Source organism: Malus domestica, chromosome 03, assembly GCF_042453785.1.
Source record: "Malus domestica chromosome 03, GDT2T_hap1".
In the NCBI taxonomy this organism is placed as follows: domain Eukaryota; kingdom Viridiplantae; phylum Streptophyta; class Magnoliopsida; order Rosales; family Rosaceae; genus Malus; species Malus domestica.
Window position 1 is genome coordinate 28,878,071 of NC_091663.1, and position 24,624 is coordinate 28,902,694.

Genomic DNA, 24,624 nt, shown 5'->3' on the forward strand with positions numbered 1-24,624 from the left:
GACTAATAGGATAATGGCACCGAACTCAGCCGCAATCTTTACCTATGACGAGAAAAGATTGAACTCAGTTTGTAATAAGTTAAAAATAAAAATTCTATTTATTAGAAAAATCCATCCGTTTGCTTTCATGAAACACATCGATATTATTATTTTAATATATCTATATACATATCCAAGAAGAAAGGTCCATGACGTTTTTTATCTTCTCTGCGTTAAATTCGTATTGTTTATTGTTTGTGTTGATAATAGTTGCTGATGATAGTTATGTAAAAGTTTATCTAATGAATTAGTTTGATAAATTTCTCTCTAGATTAAAGATTTGGTTACTAAAGAATACGTACCTAATATGGCACATTCTTTTATTTTTCTGTTCTTATCAATTAAATCACTCTATGGTTGCTCTTAAAAAAAAATAAAAGAAGAAGAAAGGTCTAATACTAATATACTTAACATCTTGCAAGCAAGTAGAACATAGTTGTTGTTAATTAAATTATTAATGAGTGTAAATTAAAGTACATACTTTTTATTGATAACACATCACATAATTTATAAATCTGATCTAAAAAAAGTTGGTATATCACTCATTACCCTTATGCAAAATATAATTAGGTAAGAAAACAAACGGCGAAACGTGGGATAAAAGTTAGGACACCTTCTTGAAGTGCGTGCCAAGTCATGTAAAAGAGTAAAAGGGAATAAGATTCAAATTTCCACGTGGCAATGTGTGTGCTTCATTAGTGTCGCTGCCTACGGGGTGGTCTTTATTCATCGCGTTTCAGTCCACGCACCGTTGGGTTACATTTCGTTTATTCGAATTTTACAGTTGCAGCTGTCACCACTCACCTCACCCTAAATCCAAAATTGGATAAGAGTAAATAAATATTAATCAACGGTTCAGATTTGAGTAACATACTAATCCACGGTTCAGAATGAGCCTACAAAGGGTTATATGCTTGTCGGCACGTGAATATATGAAGATAAGAAAGAAAATGAATCTATCGCACATTGTTATGAATGATTAATCTAGACAAAACAATGAAAATAAAACTAGACAATCAGGCGTAAGATGTAAACTTTTCTATTAAGGGTCATTTTTTTTATAGACTGTATTGGCCTTGGGTTTTTTGTTTAATATTTTGACGCAAGAAGTAAACATTTATATTCGTTTATAATAAATTATATCTTTGGAAAAAAAAAATAGACGTTTGGGAGGAGGAATGAGATGAATATAATTAGTTCAGCAGAAAAAAGAACAAAATTATAAATAACTAAGTGTTTAAGTGAGAAACATGATTTATCTATCTATAATTATTATTCATTAGATGACGTAATGATTTTTGCATAAATGATATATAAAAGATCTAAAAAGTAGACAGTTCAATCAAGGGCGGAACTACCTAAGGCCCAGAGGGGGCATCCGCCCCCATTCAGATTTTTGGGCGATGAAAAAAATTATCATGACAATTAAAATAACAATTAAAATTTTTATTTTGGTTCCGAATATTCCACATTTTCTAAACTAAATCAAACTCAATTGAACTAGGGGTTTCATAAATAGATTGGATTCAACCAATGAAATATCATAACTTGACCCTCAACAACATAACACCCATTATTTTACTTGGTTGTTTTAGGACGCCCCCAATCAAAAACATTTCTAGCTCCGTCCTTGGGTTCAATCACAACATGGAAGAATTTGAAAGAAAGTCGAGAAAGTTACCAGCTTTCCTCTTCTCGGCAATTAGCCACATCGATTATCAAGCAAATGTGGAAGTTTATTGAAGGTGTCGACTTTAAACAGTCTGATTTAATCCTTTATATACTAATTGATGACCCCTTAATGAGGTGATATGATCAATAAAAAAAAGTCATCATGCACTCCAAATTGGAAGTCAATAGGTAAATTTCCTCTCAAAAAGTCGACTCGGTCTGGATCGAACATTAAATCAAATTTAAACCATTTTTTTCAACAAACATTAAAAGTCAATAGGTAAATTTCTTCAACGGTACGTAGCACTAAGTGATACGAAAAATGTTTGAGATTAAAAATAAAAGATTCAACAGTTGTGCAAATCAAATTTAACAGCTAAAATACCATAGCACCAAGTGCTAGTAGCATTACAGCCACACCGGACAATACGATATTTCTTCTCCAAACTAATTTAAACCACTTGGTTCCATAGCACTTCTGAATTTCCTCCTCCAATCCAGACAAGATGATTTTCTTGTTCTTTTTTCTGGAAAAGCAACTCCAGGATCCCGGTTTATATCCTAAAATGGTGATCCATTTGTTGGCGTTTTTGAGCTCCTTTAGTCCCACATCAGAGAACTCAAGGGAACTTGAGGTCCTTCCCTTGAGGTCCTTATATTAAGTTAGTCATCCTTACTAGTGATTAGATATTGGATCATTTGGAATGAGAATTGAGGTTTGAACCACTAATTATGTGGATTAGGCTTGATGATTATACCATAATATTAATTCAAATTAAGTTTTTAATTAAAATTAATTAAAAACATTTGATTAATAAACACAACTCTTTGGAAAGAGTTGAAAGGGTGTGAAAGAGCCTATACAACTCTTTGTGTAGTTTTAGATACATCCAAAAGGTATTTGAAGAGGTATGAATGAGCCTATATAACTGGAGTCTCAGTTCCATCGTAGATCATTTTTTCTTTCTCCTTTACTTCTGTACAAACTTTCCAAAGAGTAAACACACAAAACAAATTCGTTAGAATTCTATAATCCAGTGCGAGTTGTAGAATTAGGTAGTTGTATCCCGGTCGAGTAGACGTTGTACCTGTAGTTAATCAAGTTAGTATCATTTTAATTCTTGTATTTATTTATATATTTCATTATGTATAACAAGTATTTGTGGTTAATAAAGTATTAAAATTTCAAGTTCTGTTATTTCTGTTATTTTTATTTATTTTTGAATTGTTCTCCAACACAATTGACTTATAATCACCTAAAAGAGACCAAAGTTATAACCTTAATTAATTTTGAATTAATTAAGCTAAATCAATAAGGTTCTATTTTTTAAATTTGTTAAGAGAAGAAAAGTCTGCAAGTTTGACAAACTTTTCTCGAGTCAAATTCATGTCCACTCGTTTTTTTTTTTTTTTTTTTTTTGACAAAAAAGGGACCACCGGGTGTTTTTTCTGCGATAGTTCACTTTTTCAGCTGTTAGGAAGACTAATAGAGACGTTTCAGCCTCTTCATGGTTACCATTGTACGACTCACTAGCGCCAGGAATTGAACCCATAACGTATTATGTGGAATACAAACTTGAATTTCATCATCAACCACTCAACCATCCCGTGGTGATTAAACTCATGTCCACACGTTCAATCTTCAACAAACTTTGGTTTCCAACCCACGATTCAAGCTAGAAAAAACAATAATTTTCCATTTGAACATGTTTTATCACTAATCCTAATTCAAATAAGAAAAATACCCAATTTATCTTTTCAACATATTCATACTCTCATATTAAACTGGAACGGTTAGGATGTGAAGATCCCTATGATCCCCACAAAATGGAGGATCCTCTTCCTACGCAATATGACACAACTACAAATCCAATTAAAGGGATACAATAGTTTTTTATTTTCCAAAAGTTCACCAAAATTTTAGGGCACTGTTAATTATACACTTATTTTACTTGTCATACATCATTCTTAATTTTTGACTGTCGGATCAAATGAATTGAAAAAGATTAACAACACAAAATTAACAAGATGTGCAGAGATAAAAAGTTAGCACTATCCAAGTTTTATCATGATCTCTGCCATGCGGTTTCTACCAATCAGAGTAGAAGAGATGTCACCAAGATTTGTACATTCGGCAACAATTCACTATATTAAAGTCATTTTGAAAGAAGAAATGAATGTTAACTTTTTAATTTTGTTCAAGTTGAACAAAAGATATTCTTACTAATTTTCACAAATATTATAAGATTAAATGAACTGTTTTTTTTCGTGAGTAACCTTTTAACTAGGACATAATAAAAAGATTTTCATATGTTTCTTCTTTCAAAAAACATTTAATATAACGAGTAATCATATCAAAATTAATTTTCTCTACTAAATAAAACCTTTACATATGCGAGATTCTCTTGCTTTAACAATATGCATCAAATAAATGAGAATTTGAATACGCGGCCAGCCATTATTCCATTCCATAACATCTGCTGGCTGCAACATGAATTTGAATCGACAGTCTTTTTAATGTTCCGAATTTTCTATCATATCATTATCTCCCTTTTTACCAACATGTCCATGGTTTCTCACTTGCCGAGAAGAAGCGCGTATTGGCATCTCCCCGGTGACTTTCGACGAACCCAAAGCTAGGAATGTTCTGTTGTTCAAACATTGCAACGTATGGTCGGCGCCAACACCTCACCGTCTCTTTCTGCTATATATACCATGGAAGCCTAGCTTCTGCTTCTTTCGAAGACTCGGCGAATTCAGAGCTCCCACGACTTGACGAACAGGTTCTTGGACCAAACCAGAACTTACCCAGAAGAGAAAATACAGGTATTTGTTCATAGATTTGTATATCTTTGAATTATTGGTTTAAGTATAATTTGTTTGGTAGCTGAGGAAGTTGAGTTGAAAGGAAAGTTGGGAGGAATCTGATTTCTTTTGAATCTTTGTGTAGTTTGTTGATTTGGGGTTTTGGGGAAAAGGGGAAATCCGAGCTTGTGGCTCTTATTGGGCTTCATTGATTGGAGGGTGTATTTGATTCGTGGCGTATAGGGTGAGGAAATCATGGGTTTTTCTTATTTTGATCTGTTTTCTATCACTTTCTTGAGAACAAACAGATGGTGAGTGGATTTGGAGCGTCTTGTGATTTGAAGTGTTGGGTTTTGTAAAATCAGTTCAACTGGATATGGTTTTGATGGCTTTTGAGTATTGATTTTTGGTCCCAAAATGGAAAATTACTCCAAATTTATTCAAATGGAAGTTAAATTTTATAAATTGTGCACCTTGACATAGTTTGTCAATCCTGAAGCTATGTTCTCCTGGTGTCAGCTCAATGGATCTTCTATTTTTCGATTGATGAGGCCGATTAGTCTCGCCCTGTTTGATTCAATCTCCATTTGGTTATCCTTTGTTTGGTATCTGCTCTGTGACTAACATCACTCGCTGAAGCAATATTCCGTTACATCGGTTGAATAGAGCTGCCCATTTCGTTGCTTCCTATGCTTGGGTAGTTCAAGTACTCTGGGATGCAGATCCTCCTGAGTCCTGAGTGGTTGCTTCCTGCTCTTTATTCTGGTTAATATCCGTTTAAGATTTAAAACTTTTCTTGGTGTTTATTGATTCGATAATACATTCAGGCAAGACAGATTGTGGTTTGGTTATAATTTCTGCTTTTCAAGTTAGTATATGCAATTTTTCCCTCAGAATCTCTAGTTAATTGGCCTTTTTCTGTATCAATATTGCAGGTTTATTTTGTTATCTTGAAAGTTCACAAAGGTTGCCAAGAGTGTCTTTTGGGGAAAGCACAGAGCTTGATCCTATTCTGGTTGATAAGTTATACAATCGGATTTCTTGTCACATGGAATAGCTGATGCCAATCTCATAGCATGGACCAGCATTTTGGATTTGGTGCGACTGGTGCAGGATTGTCATATACAGCTCCACTTCCCACTGTTCGGTCTTTACCTAAAAGGTTACTTGGGTCGTTGAAATTTGATATTAAGAACTCACCAAATACACCCTTTTCGACTCACTTTGATTCTGATACTCTTACGACACTGAGCGACAGTCAGGAGCAGCACAGCTCCCCGGAGAATCTCTCAGGAGCCACCCCCTCCTGTACCTCTTCATTTGAAACAAACAGTTACGTTAATCAGTTAAGCTTAAGCCCTTCGGTGGACTGTAGTCGAGACAGTCTGCAGGTCTATTCTGGTAGGACTTCTTCCTTAAAGGATGCAAATAGTAGCCAGAACATAAAACAAACTTTGCAGGAATTGGAGAGTGCTTTAATGGGGCCTGACGATGAGGAAGAAGAAGTCACCACACCAAACACTTCTAGTGGAGAAAGTAGCAGGCAGCAGACCCAGAGGTCCATGTCATGGATCCAGGAGCACCAGGGTTCAAACCCTGTTCAACGGCAGACATCCTTTGTTTCTCGGCAAAGGCAGTTGGCTGAAGCTCAGTTTGAGAAACGTCATAAAGTGATAGATGAAGCATCTCTAAAGGGTTTGCCAGCAAGTAATCTGAAGGAATTGCTGATTGCATGTGCTGGAGCTCTCTCCAACAACAATGAGGAAAGTTTCGAAAAATTGATTGAAAAGGCTAGAGGAGCTGTGTCTATCGGTGGAGTACCAATCCAGCGACTTGGAGCTTACTTGATAGAAGGGCTGGTGGCCAGGAAGGAGGCATCAGGTGCCAATATTTACCACGCCCTTAGGTGTAGAGAGCCTGAAGGCAACGACTTGCTGTCCTATATGCAGATTCTGTATGAGATCTGCCCATACTTAAAGTTTGGTTACATGGCAGCCAACGGGGCCATTGCTGAGGCATGCAGAAATGAGGACCGCATCCACATTATAGACTTCCAGATAGCTCAGGGAACCCAGTGGGTTACTCTCCTTCAAGCACTTGCAGCAAGACCCAGTGGGGCTCCCCATGTACGAATTACAGGTATCGATGATCCTGTTTCTAAACATGCCCGTGGTGATGGGTTGGAGGCAGTAGGGAGACGGTTGAAAGCCATCTCAGACAAATTTAACATCCCAGTTGAATTTCATGGAGTCCCAGTTTTCGCACCTGATGTCACACGGGACATGCTTGATGTCAGGCCTGGAGAGGCTCTTGCTGTGAACTTCCCTCTGCAGCTTCATCACACACCAGATGAAAGCGTTGATGAGAACAATCCGAGGGATGGGCTGCTGAGAACAGTGAGGTCTCTAAATCCAAAGGTAACCACTTTGGTGGAACAAGAATCAAACACGAACACAACCCCCTTTTTCAATAGGTTTGTGGAAACTCTTGAATACTACTTGGCGATGTTCGAGTCTATTGATGTGACCCTCCCAAGGAACAGCAAGGAAAGAATCAATGTGGAGATGCATTGTTTGGCAAGAGATATTGTGAATGTCATTGCTTGCGAGGGGAAGGAAAGGGTGGAACGTCACGAGCTCTTTGGCAAGTGGAAATCCAGGTTGACAATGGCAGGGTTTCAGCAGTACCCGTTGAGCTCATATGTGAACTCTGTCATTGGGGGTCTGCTGAGGTGTTACTCGGAGCATTATACACTGGTTGAGAAGGACGGTGCTATGCTTTTGGGATGGAAGGACAGGAACTTAATATCAGCTTCTGCCTGGCATTGAGTACAGGAAATAAAGATCAGGGGTAGCAGTAGAATTTACCAGTTTGTATTTTTCTTTTAATGCAATACACAAAGCCCTATAGTTTCTTTCTACGACGCTGTTCACTGTTGTACTTAGGATGGCCGGCATTTGTATGCTGCAGCAGAATGTGGTTCCCTACCACCGAACGTGTTACCGCTGTGTATACAAGATTCTGTTCTTTGATAGAGTTGTATGTAATTATAATGCAGGGTTTGTTTTACTTTTACAAAGTCTTTACTAATAACTAAGACTAATCCGGCTCATTTCTTCATTCCCGCCCCTCCTCAATCTCTTTTCACCCGAGTATTTCCATGAAGCAATGACGGAAAACAATCTTGTATTTCGCCATTGTTTCATGTAACAAACTAACAATCAATACGGTACCAGAAGCGACATGCCTTCTCTCTTTCTCAAACTGCACAAATAGAATCCGACATTGCACAACGGTACAACATTAATTGCACATATATCAAATTGGAAGATAATGTTAATGCAACAATGCTTTTTATACTTCATGTACTCACTACTTACTGCCCAACTCTCTAATACCTATGACTCGTTAATGTATTTAGGATTCACCTCTATTTGAAGAAAGACGTATTTAGCTTAAACTGGTAATGGATTTGAGGGGATCGGGGGTCAGTTTATCGGGGAGTTAGGCCTTTTTAATTGCTTGAAAACGAAGTAGCCTACTTATGTAGTTGATGACTAAATCCCAAGTTCTTGGCTCTTTCTAAACCCCTTAAGGGTGTTAGAGAGTAAGGTACTATTTAGTAGCCCGACTTGCCTAAATAATCAATTTATGGCGCACCGGTTGGCTAGCTATGGGAGGGATTGCTTGCAAGGCTCAAACCACCGATGTAATCTAAGATGTTTTATTTGAGGATAGTTTGTCAATCTAATTGTAAAGTGAGTCTCTTTTTTCTTAAACCGGGTTGAAAACCCAAACAAGATTTTCTAAAGCCTGCTAAATTCCTTCTATCCGTTTATACTATTTCAATCTTTATTTGCCTGAATATCGTATTCACCTCAAAAAACAAGACTTATAGAAAGAGATCACGAGAAGTTATGATCAATAATATACTTTTGTAGTGTTCGTGATATTTTCAACACAGTTCCAGTTCTTCAAATGTACCAAAGGCATTGTTGGGTTCATCCACTAATGATAGCAGGGCAACACCTATTTGTTGATTGTTGCTTTGCTTGCTCGTGATACCTTGAATTCTGTATCGATCGTCAGATCTTAAAATTCCTATTGCTACTGAATTTACTAAGTTTCAATTATGAATTTACTAAGTTTCAATTAGATTTGGTTTTCTTCTCAACAAATCTCATCATGAGTTTAAAGTGTAGCATTGTACTTCTGATATACACTCAAATTCGAACAGCTCTCCTTATAGTTTGAATTTGTTTAATATAAGACTATCGCTCCATTGTATTCTTATAAATACCATAAAGCATTCGAGTTTGTGAGATTATTGAAGAATTCTTATATTTATCATGAACCTTTATTTTCAACTTGGTATCATAGTTTAATAACCCTTTATTCAATTCTTACTTGAAAATAATTGGGATTTTGAGAGTCGAGTTTAATAACCCTTTATTCAATTCAACTTGGTATCATAGTTTAATAACCGTATTTTAGTTCTTTTTACAAATTCAGGAGTATCCAATCAGAATTTTACATGATTCTTTGAAAGTCTAGGTGTATTAAATCAGGATGTTAAAGAAGTTTATAACATTTCAGGTGTATTCAATTAGAAATTGATTTTAAAGGATTTTAAAAAGTTGAGGAATTTGAGGAAATTAGAGAGATTTTGTAGTGTATTTTACACATTCTCAAATCTCACCTCTCCCCCTGAGAATTTGAGAGAATTCGCTCAAATTTTTACCAAGAATCTCTATGAATCAATTAAACCCCATCAAAATCCTTCAAAATCTCAATTGAATACACCCTTGTAAGTTTTATTTTTTGTATATTAATAAACTGTTTGTGGTCTTTAATTTACATTTGTCTCAGCCATTTGTCTCAGCCACTAGCTGTTTCTCTCTTCAACATGGGCTCGGTTGATCCCCTACTTGTGAATCCTCGTTAAGAAAATGCCAATTCTCATATAAGCACAAAAATAACTACCAAAATTCTTTTCTGGTTAAGAAAATGTCACTTATTATTACGATTTAATAATATTTCTCTCTCTTATAAGTGAGAGGTCTTATGTTCGATTCTTGTCAAAGGCAAATTTGAACCACATTATTGTTAGCCCATTATAAGGCTAAGTCCACCTCCTCCGTAATAATATCGTTTGTTGAAAAGAAAAAGAAAAAACTACCAAAATTCTTTTCACCAATAAAAGCACTCAATAAATCAAAAAGGAAATTAGAATCCCCCTCCTCATTCATCTTGAAAATCTCGAGCCTGAAGTTCGAGTGCTTATCATTTTGGCCTGAAGATCAAAATGAAAAACTTGTAAGAATCAGAAGTTCTAACACTACATACCTCCAAAATACATATTATTGCAAGTTCTTACACTTCTCATTTTTCTTTCAGAAAAGAAAATGGCGAACTTGGCAAAGCTTGATTTTGTTGCCCTTGACATTACAGGGAAGAATTACCTTACCTGGGTACTGGATACCAAGATCCATCTAGAAGTAGGGAATCTTGGAGATACCATTAAATGCTGGAAAAGACTTTCAATACATTTCATGCCTTTAACGTGCTCCTGCAGCAGCAGTATATACCGCGAGGCTTCACTGAATACAACTAGCTGATATTTGTGCTTTTGGTAGCTGAACAAAACAATGAGGTCCTGATGAAAAATCATCAGTGCCGACTTACTGGATCTGCACCATTCCCAGAATTGAATGCTGCTTCCCTCGAAGTGAACGTCATATCCTCTGGTGGCGATAATCATAAACGAGGACGTGGCCACAAGCGAGGTCAGTGGAACAAGAAAAGAAAGAACCATGGTGGTCAGTCTCACAACCAAGTTCCAAGGCAAAATTCAGGCCCGAGCTTTAAAAATGGAAATCGCCACAAAGGTAAAGCTCGTATGAATAATGCTCCTAGAAACTCTGATGGAGCTTGCAATAGGTGTGGTGGCGATGGGCATTGGGCACGTACCTTTCGTACCCCAAAACATCTGGTGGATCTATATTAAGCATCCCTCAATGAGAAAGGTGTCGAGACTAATTTTCTCGACCAGGCTAAACCAATAGATATACCTGATCCAGTGTGCGACTTATCAGGGCAATTGAACATAACTCACCTAGATGTTTCAGACTTTATTGTGGAAAGGAGGAATGAAGTATATCGGTCCGACTGAATCATTTATGTTTGATGTACTTTTATTATTCTGAACTTGTAGTTTAAAACTAGCATTTTGATTCAATAAAAGTGGCTTTCAAATTTCATGTTATCAGTTGTTTTTAACCGTGATCCCCTTTTACTCAGAAAGCATGGATAAAAACTATGGTTATTTTCAGAACATGAGAAACGGCAGAGATATTTGTCTTGCAGACAATGCAACCACACATACAATACTTTGTGATCGAAAGTATTTCTTTAGCTTGATGCTTACAGGAGTAAGGGTAACAACAATATCAGGGAAGGTTCAGGGAAAGCCCAGATTATGTTACCAAATGGAAAAATATTGTCCATACAAAATGCGTTGTATGCTACTCGATCTACTCGAAATTTGTTGAGTTTCAAAGACATACGTTTAAATGGACACCACATTGAAATGAAAAGTGCAGAAAATGTGGAGTATCTATGCATTACCTCCAATAATACCCAGAAGTGTATATTAGAGAAGTTGCGTGGTTTGTCGAGTGGATTGTATTATACATACATAAAGACAGTTGAATCACATACTGTCATGAACCAAAAGTTCATTGATTCAAAAGTTTACATGCTTTGGAATGACCGTTTGGGTCATTCAGGATCCACCATGAAGCATAGGATCATTACCAACTCTAATGGACATCCATTATTGAGCAGACATATTGCTATCACAAATGATAACCCTTGCAAAGCTTGTTCTCAAGGGAAGTTGGTAATCAGACCATCACAACTAAAGGTTGATGTTGAATTCCCATCATTTTTGCAAAGAATTCAAGAGGATATTTATGGACCTATTCAACCATCTTGTGGACCATTTCGATATTTTATGGTTTTGGTTGATGCATCTACCAGATGGTCACGTGTTTGTCTCTTGTCTACTTGAAATGTAGCTTTTGCGAGACTTCTTGCTCAGATAATTAAGTTACGAGCACAGTTCCCAGATTACCCTATTAAGTCAATCCGACTTGATAACGCTGGTGAATTACGTCTCAAACCTTTGATGATTACTGCATGACATTGGGCATTGATGTTGAACACACTGTTCCTCATGTCCATACTCAAAATGGTTTAGTAGAAGCATTGATCAAGCTGCTTCAGTTAATAGCTCGCACTCTGCTCATGAAAATAAAATTGCCAGTTTCTGCGTAGGGACATGTCATCTTACATGCTGCATCATTGGTTTAATTGAGACCTATAGCCAACCACCAATACTCCTTAGTACAACTCGTGTTTGGACATCAGCCAAACATTTCACATTTACGAGTTTTTGGTTGTGTTGTTTATGTGCCTATTGCACCCCCGCAACGCACTAAAATGGGACCTTAACGTAGACTAGGAATTTATGTAGGTTTTGATTCACCATCTATCATCAGATATTTGGAACCCTTGACAGGTGATATGTTTACAGCTCGTTTTGCTGATTGTCACTTTGATGAGACAATCTTCCCATCGTTAGGGAGAGAAAAGATCGTTCCAGAAGAATGGAAAGAGCTGACATGGGTTGTTCCCACATTGTCTTATTTTGATCCACGTAGCACTCAATGTGAAAATGAAGTGAAAAGGATTGTTCATCTTCAAAGCATTGTCAATCAAATGCCAGATGCATTTAATGATGCTATGAAAGTGACAAAATCACATATACCAGCTGCAAATGCACCTGCAATGATTGATGTCCCTTTTGGACAAAATAAAGTGGCAGTGAATGATTCATCTGGTGCACGCCTGAAACGTGGTAGACCCCCAGGTTCAAAAGATTCATCCCCTCGAAAGAGAAAGACAAGGGCACATCTGAATCCAAATGAAATCATATTAAGTGATGATATTGAGCCCCGCTCTGTTGATGAATGTAAACAGAGACAAGATTGGCCTAAGTGGAAAAATGCAATCCAGGCAGAATTAAATTCCTTGGAAGGGCAAAATGTTTTTGGACCAGTAGTCCAAACCTCGCCTGGTGTAAACCCCGTGGGTTACAAATGGGTATTCACAAGGAAATATAATGACAAAAATGAGATTGCAAGATATAAGGTACAACTCGTTACACAAGGTTTTTCGCAAAGACCTGGAATTGATTATGAGGAGACATACTCTCCTGTAATGGACGCAATTACATTCCATTACTTAAGAAGTTTAGTGGTTTTAGAAAAACTTGACATGCGACTTATGGATGTCATCACCGCGTATCTATATGGAGAATTAGATACTGACATATATATGAAAGTCCCAGAATGACTTAAGTCGCTTGAAACAACTAACAAATCACGAGGTATGCTCTCAATCAAATTAAGGTGATCATTGTATGGGCTAAAACAATCTAGACGAATGTGGTATAATCGTCTCATTGAGTATTTGATCAAAGAAGGGTATACCAACAATTTCATTTGTCTTTATGTGTTCATTAAGAAATCCAACTTTGGTGGCAGTATATGTCGATGATATAAACCTAATTGGAACCCCTGAAGAGCTCAATAAAACTGCTGAATATCTGAAAAGCGAATTTGAAATGAAAGACCTTGGAAAAACGAAATTTTATCTCGGCCTACAGATCGAGCATTGTGCTAGTGAAATTTTGGTCCACCAATCAGCTTACATTGAAAAAATCCTGAAGCGATTTGGCATGGACATTAAGAAATACCCATTTCGTCCAAAAGAAGATGATGAACTAGTCCTTGGTCCAAAAGTACCATATCTGAGTGCAGTAGGTGCTTTATTATATTTAGCACAATGTACTATACCAGATATAGCTTTTTCAGTCTACTTGTTAGCAAGGTATAGCTCTGCTCCAACAATTCGTCATTGGAATGGTGTTAAAGATGTATTGCGATACCTTCGTGGGACAACAGACATGGGTCTCTTCTACTCAGAGAAATCCACAAATGACCAGATCCTTACTGGATATGCAGATGTTGGTTTCCTCTCTGATCCGCATAAAGCCCACTCACAAACTGGATATGTATTTAAGAATGGAGATACAACAATCTCATGGTGCTCAACAAAGCAAGCACTAGTTTCTACATCTTCCAATCACTCAGAAATACTTGCTTTACATGAAACAAGTCGTGAATGTTCTTGGTTAAGATCAATGATCCATCATATCCGGAATTCATGTGGTCTACCTTCGAAGACAAACAATCCAACTGTCATCCATGAAGATAATGCAGCCTATGTTGCCCAATGAAAGAAGGATTCATTAAAGACGATAAGACTAAACACATATCTCCAAAGTTTTTCAGCACACATGAGCTTAAGAAGGCTAAAGTTATTGAGTCAGACAAATCCGTTTCAATGAAAATCTGGCAGACTTGTTCACCAAGTTCTTATCAAAATGTACGTTTCAAAAGTTAGTGCAAAGTATCGGATTACGTCGACTTACCAAACAGCTAAATTTGGAGAATGCGAAATCAGAGGGAGTATACATGATACATGCATGTTGTACTCTTTTTCCTTCGACTAGGATTTTTCCCACTGGGTTTTTCCTATTAAGGTTTTAACGAGGCAACATAAGCATACTTAACACTATATCAACAATCCAGGTAAAGTTGTACTCTTTTTCCTTCGCTATGCTTTTTCCCCACTGGGGTTTTCCAAGCAAGGTTTTAACGAGGCAACTGATGTTGATATGTGGGCATCCAAGGGGAAGCCCACGGTGATATTGAAAACCTTGGTAGATTTTTCAATGCCCACACAGATTGGATTTTCAACATTGGCAGATTAATGAAAACATTGGCAGTGTTGAGATGTGGACTTTGGAAATGAAGGAGATCGTTTTTCAAAAGATGTATTGTAAATTTCAAACTGTAATAATACGGAGTTGCTCTATAAATAGAGCGCTCCGACTGCTGTTAAAGGACAGAGAGATATACTGAGAAGAAAGGAAAGATTAATAACTTCAGTATCTATTCCTCCCTCTTTTATTTGTCATCCTCTTGTGTTATAGCTGTTATAGCTTCAGTGTGATATGTTACACATGCATCGCTCCTGTCACTAGTAAAGATTATCTCTCTAACTTTTACATATTTATAACACACAATGACTTTAAAAAAAATCCATATAGCTTATATTAAGGTTTCCAAGTCTCCATAAGAGTTGTGATAAGTTTATAGTAAAAGCATTCATGACTCCTATCTTCACACATGAACAAGTCTTGTTACCAACGCCACACGAAGGATTATAAGTTCACTAATATAATGCACCAGAATCCTCATTGCTTTCAACTTGTTCTTGCCCTTATTTTTGTGAGAAATCTGATCTTGTCCTTTTCAATACATATTGATTTAGAAAATTTGCAAAACTCGTTGACATTGCAATTTTGCAAGTGGAAACTTAATAAAAACAAGTAAAAATACAAAGTCAATTGCCTAAAAAGATGGCAACTCGATGAAAGGGATGAGAGTGGTTGGTCATGTCGACGTATTGCTCATCTAAGGTCCTTATTTTAGGAACCCTTGAAGTCCTCTTTAATCTGAGCTATTAGATTGATTTAAGGGTAAATTAATCAATAAGCTTAAATTATATTTTGATAAGGTAAAACAAGGATAAGTATTGAATAATTACAAACAAATAAAATGTATACCAAATAATACTAAACGAATGGGGATAGATTCCTCTCTAACGTCGCTCTAGGGTTTTGCTAGGGTTTCTCTAGGAGTACTAAAACTGATGTGCATGAAGGGTTGTGGCGGCAAAGATCGTGGGATTTGTTTCGAGTGGATGTTCCGTCGATTGGCATGAACGATGGGGATTTATCTGCGAGTTTGGCGAGAATCGAACATAAGACCTCTCACTTACAATTGAAGTGGGTTGTCACTAGATCGTAGTACTAAGTGGCTCCATCAATTTAAATATACCAAATGTAATGTTATAAATAGATATATTTGGAAATAGTTAAATAATTTTTAATTACAAAATACCAAATGACCTTGATAAAAAAGAAATAAAAAATGAATAAATGTTCATCCAATGAAATAGAAAAATGAGGAATGACAATATAAATTTTCTTTAAATTTATTGGAGTTACAAATCCTAGACAGATATGAAATTAGAACTCATGGCACCTTTTTGTCAACTTTGGCTGCTCACCATTAACGTGTAGATCACTTCTTAGCATCGTGTTTGATGTAATCCCTTAAATTAAGGAGTCCTTGTTAGGGTATAGCTTTATCCGGTCTCTAGGGTTTATTCTAAGGATGGTTGGTTGTAACCAGTCCTTCTCTTTTACTTTATATGTGTTATTGTACATTCACACAAGACATGAAATATACCAGAAACTTAAACCAAATTTCTACATGGTATTAGAGCAGTGTCATTCTTGACTTGTCTTTGCCCATTTTTTATCCGCTGTTGTTCATCTTCAAGCTCTAGTTATGGCTGAAGAAAGCTCAGTAAATCTTGAGGGAGAAAACTCACAAGTTTCTCCTTCTCTTGTTCCAGACACTGAGATAAATACAAATCATCGTTTATGTTCAATTTTGTTGAATGAATTCAACTATCTTCCATGGTCTAGAGCAGTATCTCTTGCTCTAGGTGGAAAAGGAAAGCTAGGGTTTATCAATGGAGGAGTTGAAGCGCTTGATCTTTCTACCCCAGCACACGAAGCATGGTTATGCAAAGACTAACTGGTTATGTCTTCGCTACTCAACAACATGGAGAAGCATGTAGCTGAGATCTTTAGCTACTCAGAATCCTCTCAAGATTTATGGAAGTCTGTGAAGGACATGTATGGGAACCAGAATAATTATGCTCGTGTTTTTTAGTTAAAGAAAGATATTGTAGGTATTCAACAAGAAGGAAGGACCTTTGTTCAACATCTTGGCTACCTCAAAACCATGTGGAATGAGTTAGATGTATACCTTTCTCATACCACTGATCCATTAATCCTTCTTAAACATGCTGAGGAAGATAAAATATATCGGTTGCTAGAAGGCTTGGGCTTCGAGTATGAAGATCTCATAAGCCACATCTTAATGAGTATAGAGCTGCCATCCTTTCAAAATGTTTGTGCTACTGTGCAACGTGAATATGCAAGAAAAAGAGTGATGAACCAAGAGTTAAGCCACAAAATACCTGATGCTCGAGGATATGCTGTGAACTACAGATAAACTGACAACAAGGTGTACATGAGGAATAATCCACACCTAAAGTGCAAGTATTGCAAGTATTGCAATGTTACAGGGCATATGGAGGAAATGTGTTGGGAACTATATCCAGAATTGAAACCTAAATTCAATAAGAACATTAGGTTGATCACTTCCAAAACATCACAGGTGACTCTCTACAAAGCACAACACATTGCGAATCATGTATCGAGCTCCTCAACCATGGCTCAGTAGACTTCACTACAAACCCCTTGTCCCTTATCAATGAATTTGTAGCTTATCTACAAATCAAAGGACATGGAGAAGCTGCACCAACTCTAAAGGTTGAAAGTGAGAACCACACTACACTTCTTGGCCAGTTTGTTGGATTCCTTGCTGACCATAACCATGTTCCTCTTGATAAGGCTTCAACTATCCTCAATGCTTTCTCCACTGCACTCCAAACTAGTGTTGAACTTGATTGTTGGATAATTGACTTAGGTGCCACTGATCACATGAAAAATAAAGTCTCAAATTTGCATGATTTCCATCCTTTTTCAAAACCCTCTCAAGTGTCAATTGCAAATGGAAAAAATGTCTCGGTGATGGGTAGATGTCATATAACATAGAGACATGTTCCATCTTTCCCTTTTAAATTACTTTTCATAGGGTAGCTCACGTTTACTTTAAAATGCATTGCCATTTTCTCACCAACTAATGTGATATTTCAGGATTGTATCACCAAGAAGATGATTGGTGAATGTTTCTTTCTAAATGGCCTGTATTATTTTTGCAAGAAGTCCCATCTACCTAAAACTCTTCAAGCAAATTCAAGTAAAACCCAAGATCAACAAATTTGGCATCAAAGACTAGCTCATCCTTCCAAATTTGTTTTGTCAAAACTATTTCCCATGTTTTGTCACCCATCTTTTACATGTGATACCTGTTAGTTTTCCAAATTTGCTAGACTGCCTTTTGGCTATTCAATGTCTAAGTTTAGCACACCATTCAAAATGGTACACACTATGTATAGGGTCTAACTTTTGAATCAATAGAGGGTTACAAGTATTTTGTCATATTTGTTGATGATTACACTCGAGTTACTTTTCTTTATCTCATGAAATCTAAAAGTGAAGTCTCAACTATTTTTCTAAAGATTTTCATAAGTTGGTTGTAACACAATTTCACTGAACTATTAAAACATTGAGATCAGACAATGGAACTGAGTTCTTGTCCAATATCATGACTCAATAATTGAGTTCATAAGGAATTATTCATCAAACAAGTTATGTGGGAACCCCACAAAAAAATGGGATAGCCAAGAGGAAGAATAGAGATATACTTGAGAAGACTCGTGAAGTCATGTTGCACATGAATGTACTAAAAAAGTTTTGGTCAAATGCAATTCTTACAGCTACTTATTTGATCAATAGGTTTCCCAGTCGTGTTCTAGGTTTCAGATCACCATATGAAACCCTTAAAGACAGACCTATAAACCTGTCACACTTGAAAGTATTTGATTGCACTTGTTTTGTACATGTGCAAACTCAACATTGTGATAAATTGAATGCTAGGGTTGTGACATGTGTGTTCATGGGATACTCCTCTACTCAAAAGGGATATAAATGTTTTAATCCTGACACTAACAAGTGTGTTGTATCCAGAGACGTTCACTTTGACGAAGAGACTCCATTTAAAAAAAAAAAGAAAAAGGTCCTACTTCATGTAAAGGGGAGCTTCTGTGTCATTTGTTTCCATTGCCTATGTGCACTGAGCCTTTAACTCATGATGATTCTCTACAAGGCAGTAACAATCAAGAGCAAGAAGTCATGTTAGAAACCACAATCTTAACGGTCTCTCAACCTAACTCACAAGGAAATGATGATCTTGAGGCTGCACCGCAACCCTCCACTCATCAACCTTCTCAAGAAGTTAGGAGGAACCGAACTCGAGAAAGGAAGGCCCCTACCAAGTTTGTGGATTATGTTACTTATGCTTCTAAATGTTCCATCTTTAAAGCAATAAGTAATCACAGTTTTTCAAATTCACATGTTGCATTCCTTACTGAGGTCTCAAATCTTGTAGAACCTACTACATTTCGAGAAGCCAACCTTATCCCTCACTGAAGGAAAGCCATGTCTGAAGAACTTCAAGCTTTGGAGGAGAATTTCAATTAGAGTGTTGTTTAATTACCTCCAGGAAAGAAGGCAGTTGGGAGTCATTGGATTTACAAAACTAAGCTCAAAGCTGATGGCTCAATAAAGAGACACAAAGCTAGGCTTGTTGCTCATGGTTTCAGTCAAACCTTTTGGGTTGATTACAAGGAAACTTTTGCCCTAGTGGCAAAAATGAACACAGTGCGTGTGTTACTCTATGTTGCTATCAATTGTGGTTGATCGTTATACGTACCAGATGGATGTTAAAAATGATTTCCTTTATGGAGAGCTTTAGAAGGAAGTATACTTGTAAATTCCCCCAGGTTACTCTGAAGCAAAGGATGGCATGGTGTGCAAACTACACAAGGCAATCTATGCTTTGAAACAATCACTAAGAGCTTGGTATGCCAAACTTAGTTCAATGTTGGAAATGAGGGGTTTCTCAGAAGCAATGTTGACTCTTCCTTATTTGTACGAAATGGATCAATGGGAAGTTAGTTGTCCTTATTTATGTAGATGATCTTATCATCACAGGTGACAATGCATATGAAATTGAAGCCTTGAAAGCCTCATTACATTAAACCTTTGCCATCAGGGCCTTGGGAAGTTGAAGTATTTCCTTGGCATTGAGATGGCAACCCCACAACGGGGTTTATTTTTATACCAACGAAAATATGTCATGGATCTCATCGAGGAAGCTGAGTTCACTGATTGCAAGCTAGCTGTCACCCTAATTGATAGTATACTTAAGCTTACCACCATTCAAGAATGTCACCTATTATCAAAGATTGGTTGGTAAGCTAATCTATCTTACCATTACTCGTCTAAATATTACTTTTGCTGTCAGCTTGGTCACTCAATTCATGCATGCACCCACAATATAACATCTCAATATTGTTAAAAAGATCCATAAATAGGGGCATCCACATGCATAACAACCAGTCCACTAAGATTCATGGATACACTGATGCTGACTGGGCAGCCAGTGCCATTGACAGAAAATCCACCACTGGTTATTGGACATTTGTTGGAGGCAACATTGTCACTTGGAAGAGCAAGAAACAACAAGGCATTGCCTGTTCTAGTGCTGAAGCTGAGTATCGAGCAATGGCTGCCACTGCATATGAATTAATTTGGCTTAAAGGTCTCTTGTTTGACCTAGGGTTCTCGAGTACAACTCTCATGTCTCTTATGTGTGATAATCAGGTAGTCATGCACATTGCTGCCAACCTAGTTTTTCATGAAAGGACCAAGCATATTGAAGTTGACTGCCATTTCATCAAGGCTCAAGTTCAGTCACTACTCATTCAAACAATCTTCACTCGCAGTCATGATCAATTGGCAGACATGTTTACTAAGGCTCTATCGTCTGCATAATTTCAGCGTCTCCTAGGCAAGCTTGGCTCAACTATTCTCCTCAATCCAGCTTGGGGGAGAGTATTGGAGTTACAAATCCTAGACAAATATGACATCAGAAATCATGGCACCTTTTGTCAACTTTGGCTGCCCGGAACTTTTTGTGTCAACATCATGGCACCTTTTTGTCAACTTTGGCTGGTCACCATTAAAGTGTAGATCACTTCTTAGCATTGTGTTTGATGTCATCCATTGAATTAAAGGAAAATTAATGAAAATGGTTCGAAAACTTTGAGTTTTAACGATAAGGACAAAATAAAGGGTAAAGTGAATAGTACCGGATGTTTTTCGTTAAAATTCCCAATTAGGGTATAGCTTTATCCGGTCTCTAGGGTTTAGTCTAAGGATGGTTGGTTGTAACATGTCCTTCTCTTTTCCTTTATATGTGTTAATGTACATTCACACAAGACATGAAATATACCAGAAACTTAAACCAAATTTCTACAAAATTGTTAAACAAAATATGAAATATTCCAGTACAGATGATTGTGTTGGTTTCTCCAATACTACATTAGCCCGAATATGGAATAGCAACGACTTTAAGAGGATATAATCTATGAACGCTTGCTCCAGTGGACTCAGTCATGTCTAGGTCCTCCCCTCTTGCAGCATTAGGCAGTGCCCAATCAAACTTGTGCACTAAATTTGCCAAAGCAATCTCTTGGACAGCCATGGCAAACTGGACTCCTGGGCAGCCCCGTCTGCCAGCTCCAAATGGAATGTAGTGGAAGTCATTTCCTTTATAATCTAGTGTACTATTCAAGAACCTTTCGGGTTCGTAATCTTCCGGGTTGTTGTATGACTTTGGATCTCTTCCAATCTGCCAGGCATTCACAATAACTTGTGTGTTGGCTTTAATGCTGTAACCGTTTATCGTTGCATCTTGAGACGACATCCTGGGCAGTAGTAATGGTACTGGAGGATGCAGGCGAAGAGTTTCCTTGATCACGGCTTTCAAGTAGTGCATCCCAACCAAATCATCCTCCGTAATTATGTCCGTTTTGTTGCCGACAATTCCCCTTACCTCATTCTGCAGTTTTTCCATGATCTTTGGATGTCTTAAAAGCTCAGACATCGTCCATTCTATGAGTGTGAATGAGGTATTAGTGCCACCCACAAACATATCCTACAAGAATGTTAATGAACAAAAATTGATTAAAGCTCAGACATCGTCCATTCTATGAGTGTGAATGAGGTATTAGTGCCACCCACAAACATATCCTACAAGAATGTTAATGAACAAAAATTGATTAAATTAACATTTGAGCACCTAGCTACTTATGTGATTCAACAGTACTACATCTTTTATCGAGTAAAATGTTTATATATGTAGTTTCATTCAAAATATCAATTAAGTATTTATACAATGAGGACAATCTTTCCTCTTAGATACTAAAGGATGAAGCAATAGAACTATGTTTGTCATATTTTCATACCACATCTATAGGGTGAAACTTATGATTTTGGCAGTGGTTAAGACTTTATATGATATTTGATGAAAATTAATATATAGCTAAGTCTGAATTATCAGCTTCGTGGTATATTTCATGAAAATTGTCATTATCACTTCAAAAAGATTACTTTAGATTCCTCCATTCTTATTTTTTACACTCTTTCCTAAATTACCAGTATTCCAAAAGAGTTATCTTACATTAGAAATGACTCCAAGATACTCTAAAAGAGTGGAACGTGAATAAAGTGGAAAGGGCATCTCCCTATTATATTTGTTCATATTAAAATACCCAAAACTTATTAACTTCTAGCAAATAAGGGGATATCAAAATTGCTACATTAGACATAAAACAATAAAAAATAATAATAGTAAACTCTCTTCAACACAACCTTCAATTGCTTACGTGGAGTTGAGTCAAATTTGACAGCTACTATCAAATTAATTCAATAATTTTGTAATAGGTGTGATGCTATTCATAATAAATGGTGTTGTGTATTCTAAATATTTGATTTTTTTATCTTAATAGTTGGACCCCACAAAGAGATGGAAAAAAATACTTATAGAATAACATTTTTATTTAACAATTGGGTGGAGCAAAAAATTGGTCAAAATATCAAATTGTCACATAAACCATCAAATATCATTTTTGATGTTTTACATTTGACATCTCCATAGAGATACTCTAAGATATGACCACATGGAAAATGTACTATTGCATCAGCCCTTTAAAACATTGTCATTCTAGCATATTATTATTGTAAAATAGATAACAACACTCTAAGAGCATCTCCAATCATGCTCTCTGTTTTTTATTTAAATTTTAGCTAAAATTTTGAAAAGCTATTTTAGTTGCTCCGTATAAAATTCTACTTCATCTTTACTCTCTACATTAGAGAGTCATAATATTATGACCAATTAAAAAAATAGTAATTAATGCTAGGAGCCCGTAGGAGCTCCTAGAAATTTCACTATTCTAGGAACATGTTAGTAAGTTTGATTGATAATGAAATTCTCTAAGCCCTTCTTAGCTAAATTTTAGTTAGGAACTCATTTAGGGAGACAACTATGTACGCATGTGACAAAAGAATGAGAGAGTGAGAAATAATTACCAAGATAATAGCCTTTATGCTAACTCCATCAATAAGAGAATCATCCCCTCTTTCTTTCTGCAAACAAAGCAAAATGTCCACAAGATCCTTTTGGTCCTCGTTCTTGATAAGAGCATCACCTATATGCTCTTGAACGACCATTTCAAGAAATTCATCGAACCGTTTAGCCAGATTGTCGAACTTGGCGTCCAAACCATTGAGACGGCTGACCCAAGCAAGCCATGGAATATAGTCTCCAATATGGATACGTGACATCAAGATTGACAACTCCGAAGAAAGTTTCTTAAACACCTTTCCACGTTCGCCGCGATTACTGTATTTCGCCCCCAGTGCCACTCTACACACCACATCATTAGTAAGCGTCTCAAGCATTTCGCTTAAATTCACAACTGATGATGTTGATGTTGACGACTGACTTATCTTGGTGATCAAGGATTCCGTTTCTTCTTCTCTCACAATACTAAAAGAGCGAACCCTTTTGTTACTTAAGAGATTTAAAACACATATACTTTTCACCTGCCTCCAATACTCCCCATAAGGTGCCGTGGCCACGTCTTTGAAATTGTAGCAAACCTTCTTAAAGAAGATGTTCTTGGGTCTGTTGGCGAATGTGATATCTTGGGTTTTCATGATCTCGCAGGCAGCATCATCCGAAGAGACCACAAGGACTGGCACGCTTCCAAAATGGAGCAGCATGAGAGGTCCATGACGTTGAGCTAAGGAGTTCAGTGAGCGATGAATGTGCGGGCCTAGTTGGTGGAGGTTTCCAATGACAGGGAGCTTTCGTGGAGAAGGTGGTGATGAGTTTGTGGATCTGGAGAACCATTTGTATATCAGTATGAGGAATATAGCTAAAAATACTAAATACTTGAAGGAAAAATCTTCCAACAAGCTTGACAAGGTTTTACTCAGGAGATTTAACATTTTTTTTCTTCTTCTTCGTTATGCCATGTATATGAGTATTTGTTTGTGTTGCTCTGGGAAACTCCATATATGTAAAGATCAGCCCGGGCCCAGGGTTTTAGTGGAATCAATGATTCTATTTATTTTTTGCAGTGTAGAGCTTTTATAAATTATTAAGAAATTAGGTTGTCGTTCCTAATTTTTATATGTCGTTGATTGAAATCTAATTGTTTTTATTATTATTATTATTATTATTATTATTATTATTATTTTATCAAAGTCTCCTTTTGATTTTGTCCACATCCTTAATTTAGATTTAAAAATTTACATATGTAAACACGTTGCTAGCCTGTATTTTTTTAAATTTTTGGTTAAAGTATTTCCCTAATTTTTTATTTTTTTGTAATTAATATTAATTGCTTTGTCTAGATTTTAGTTGATAATTGAAATCTCATATTTTTTTTAAATTTAAGGTAAATAAGCAATCAAGCAAAAACAATGAGGATTTAAAAAAGAGTCAATGTTTAGTTTAAAAATAATGATAGTATCAGTGTTCAGTTTAAGAAATAGTGATAGTACTAGTGTTCAGTTTAAGAAATAGTCAATGTTCAATTTTAAAAATAATCAGTGTTCAATTCTAGATATAATCAATGTTTAGTTCTAAAAATAGTCAGCGTTCATATGACATGACACAAACTTAAAAATTTATCCACACTAAAGTTAAAATCACTATTTCAAAATTAAAATAAGCACTATTTTTAAATATGACAAATGATAATCTTCTTCATTTTTTGTATTGTAATATTATTATA

The 24,624-nt window shown here is 36.4% G+C and overlaps 2 protein-coding genes across 3 annotated transcripts; one reads left to right on the forward strand and one right to left on the reverse strand.

The window, feature by feature from the left end:
- The first annotated feature begins 4,117 nt into the window (after nucleotides 1-4,117).
- LOC103429461 (chitin-inducible gibberellin-responsive protein 1-like) lies at nucleotides 4,118-7,584 on the forward strand. 2 transcript variants are annotated; one of them, XM_070819272.1, is made up of 3 exons: nucleotides 4,171-4,536; nucleotides 5,035-5,280; nucleotides 5,451-7,584. In XM_070819272.1, exon 3 carries the CDS (start codon nucleotides 5,592-5,594, stop codon nucleotides 7,341-7,343), a length of 1,752 nt encoding a protein of 583 aa, XP_070675373.1. In that variant the 5' UTR covers nucleotides 4,171-4,536; nucleotides 5,035-5,280; nucleotides 5,451-5,591; the 3' UTR covers nucleotides 7,344-7,584. The 2 variants fall into 2 exon arrangements, with proteins under 2 accessions (XP_008365835.3, XP_070675373.1); XM_008367613.4 differs by lacking the exon at nucleotides 5,035-5,280 and having other exon boundaries at nucleotides 4,118-4,536.
- Nucleotides 7,585-20,765: 13,181 nt separating this feature from the next.
- LOC103429453 (cytochrome P450 736A117-like) lies at nucleotides 20,766-23,916 on the reverse strand. Its single transcript, XM_008367603.4, has 2 exons — nucleotides 22,910-23,916; nucleotides 20,766-21,473 (listed from the first exon to the last, which is right to left on the reverse strand). The coding sequence occupies exons 1-2, from the start codon at nucleotides 23,831-23,833 to the stop codon at nucleotides 20,859-20,861; spliced, it is 1,539 nt and encodes a 512-aa protein (XP_008365825.3). The 5' UTR covers nucleotides 23,834-23,916; the 3' UTR covers nucleotides 20,766-20,858.
- Nucleotides 23,917-24,624: the final 708 nt, after the last annotated feature.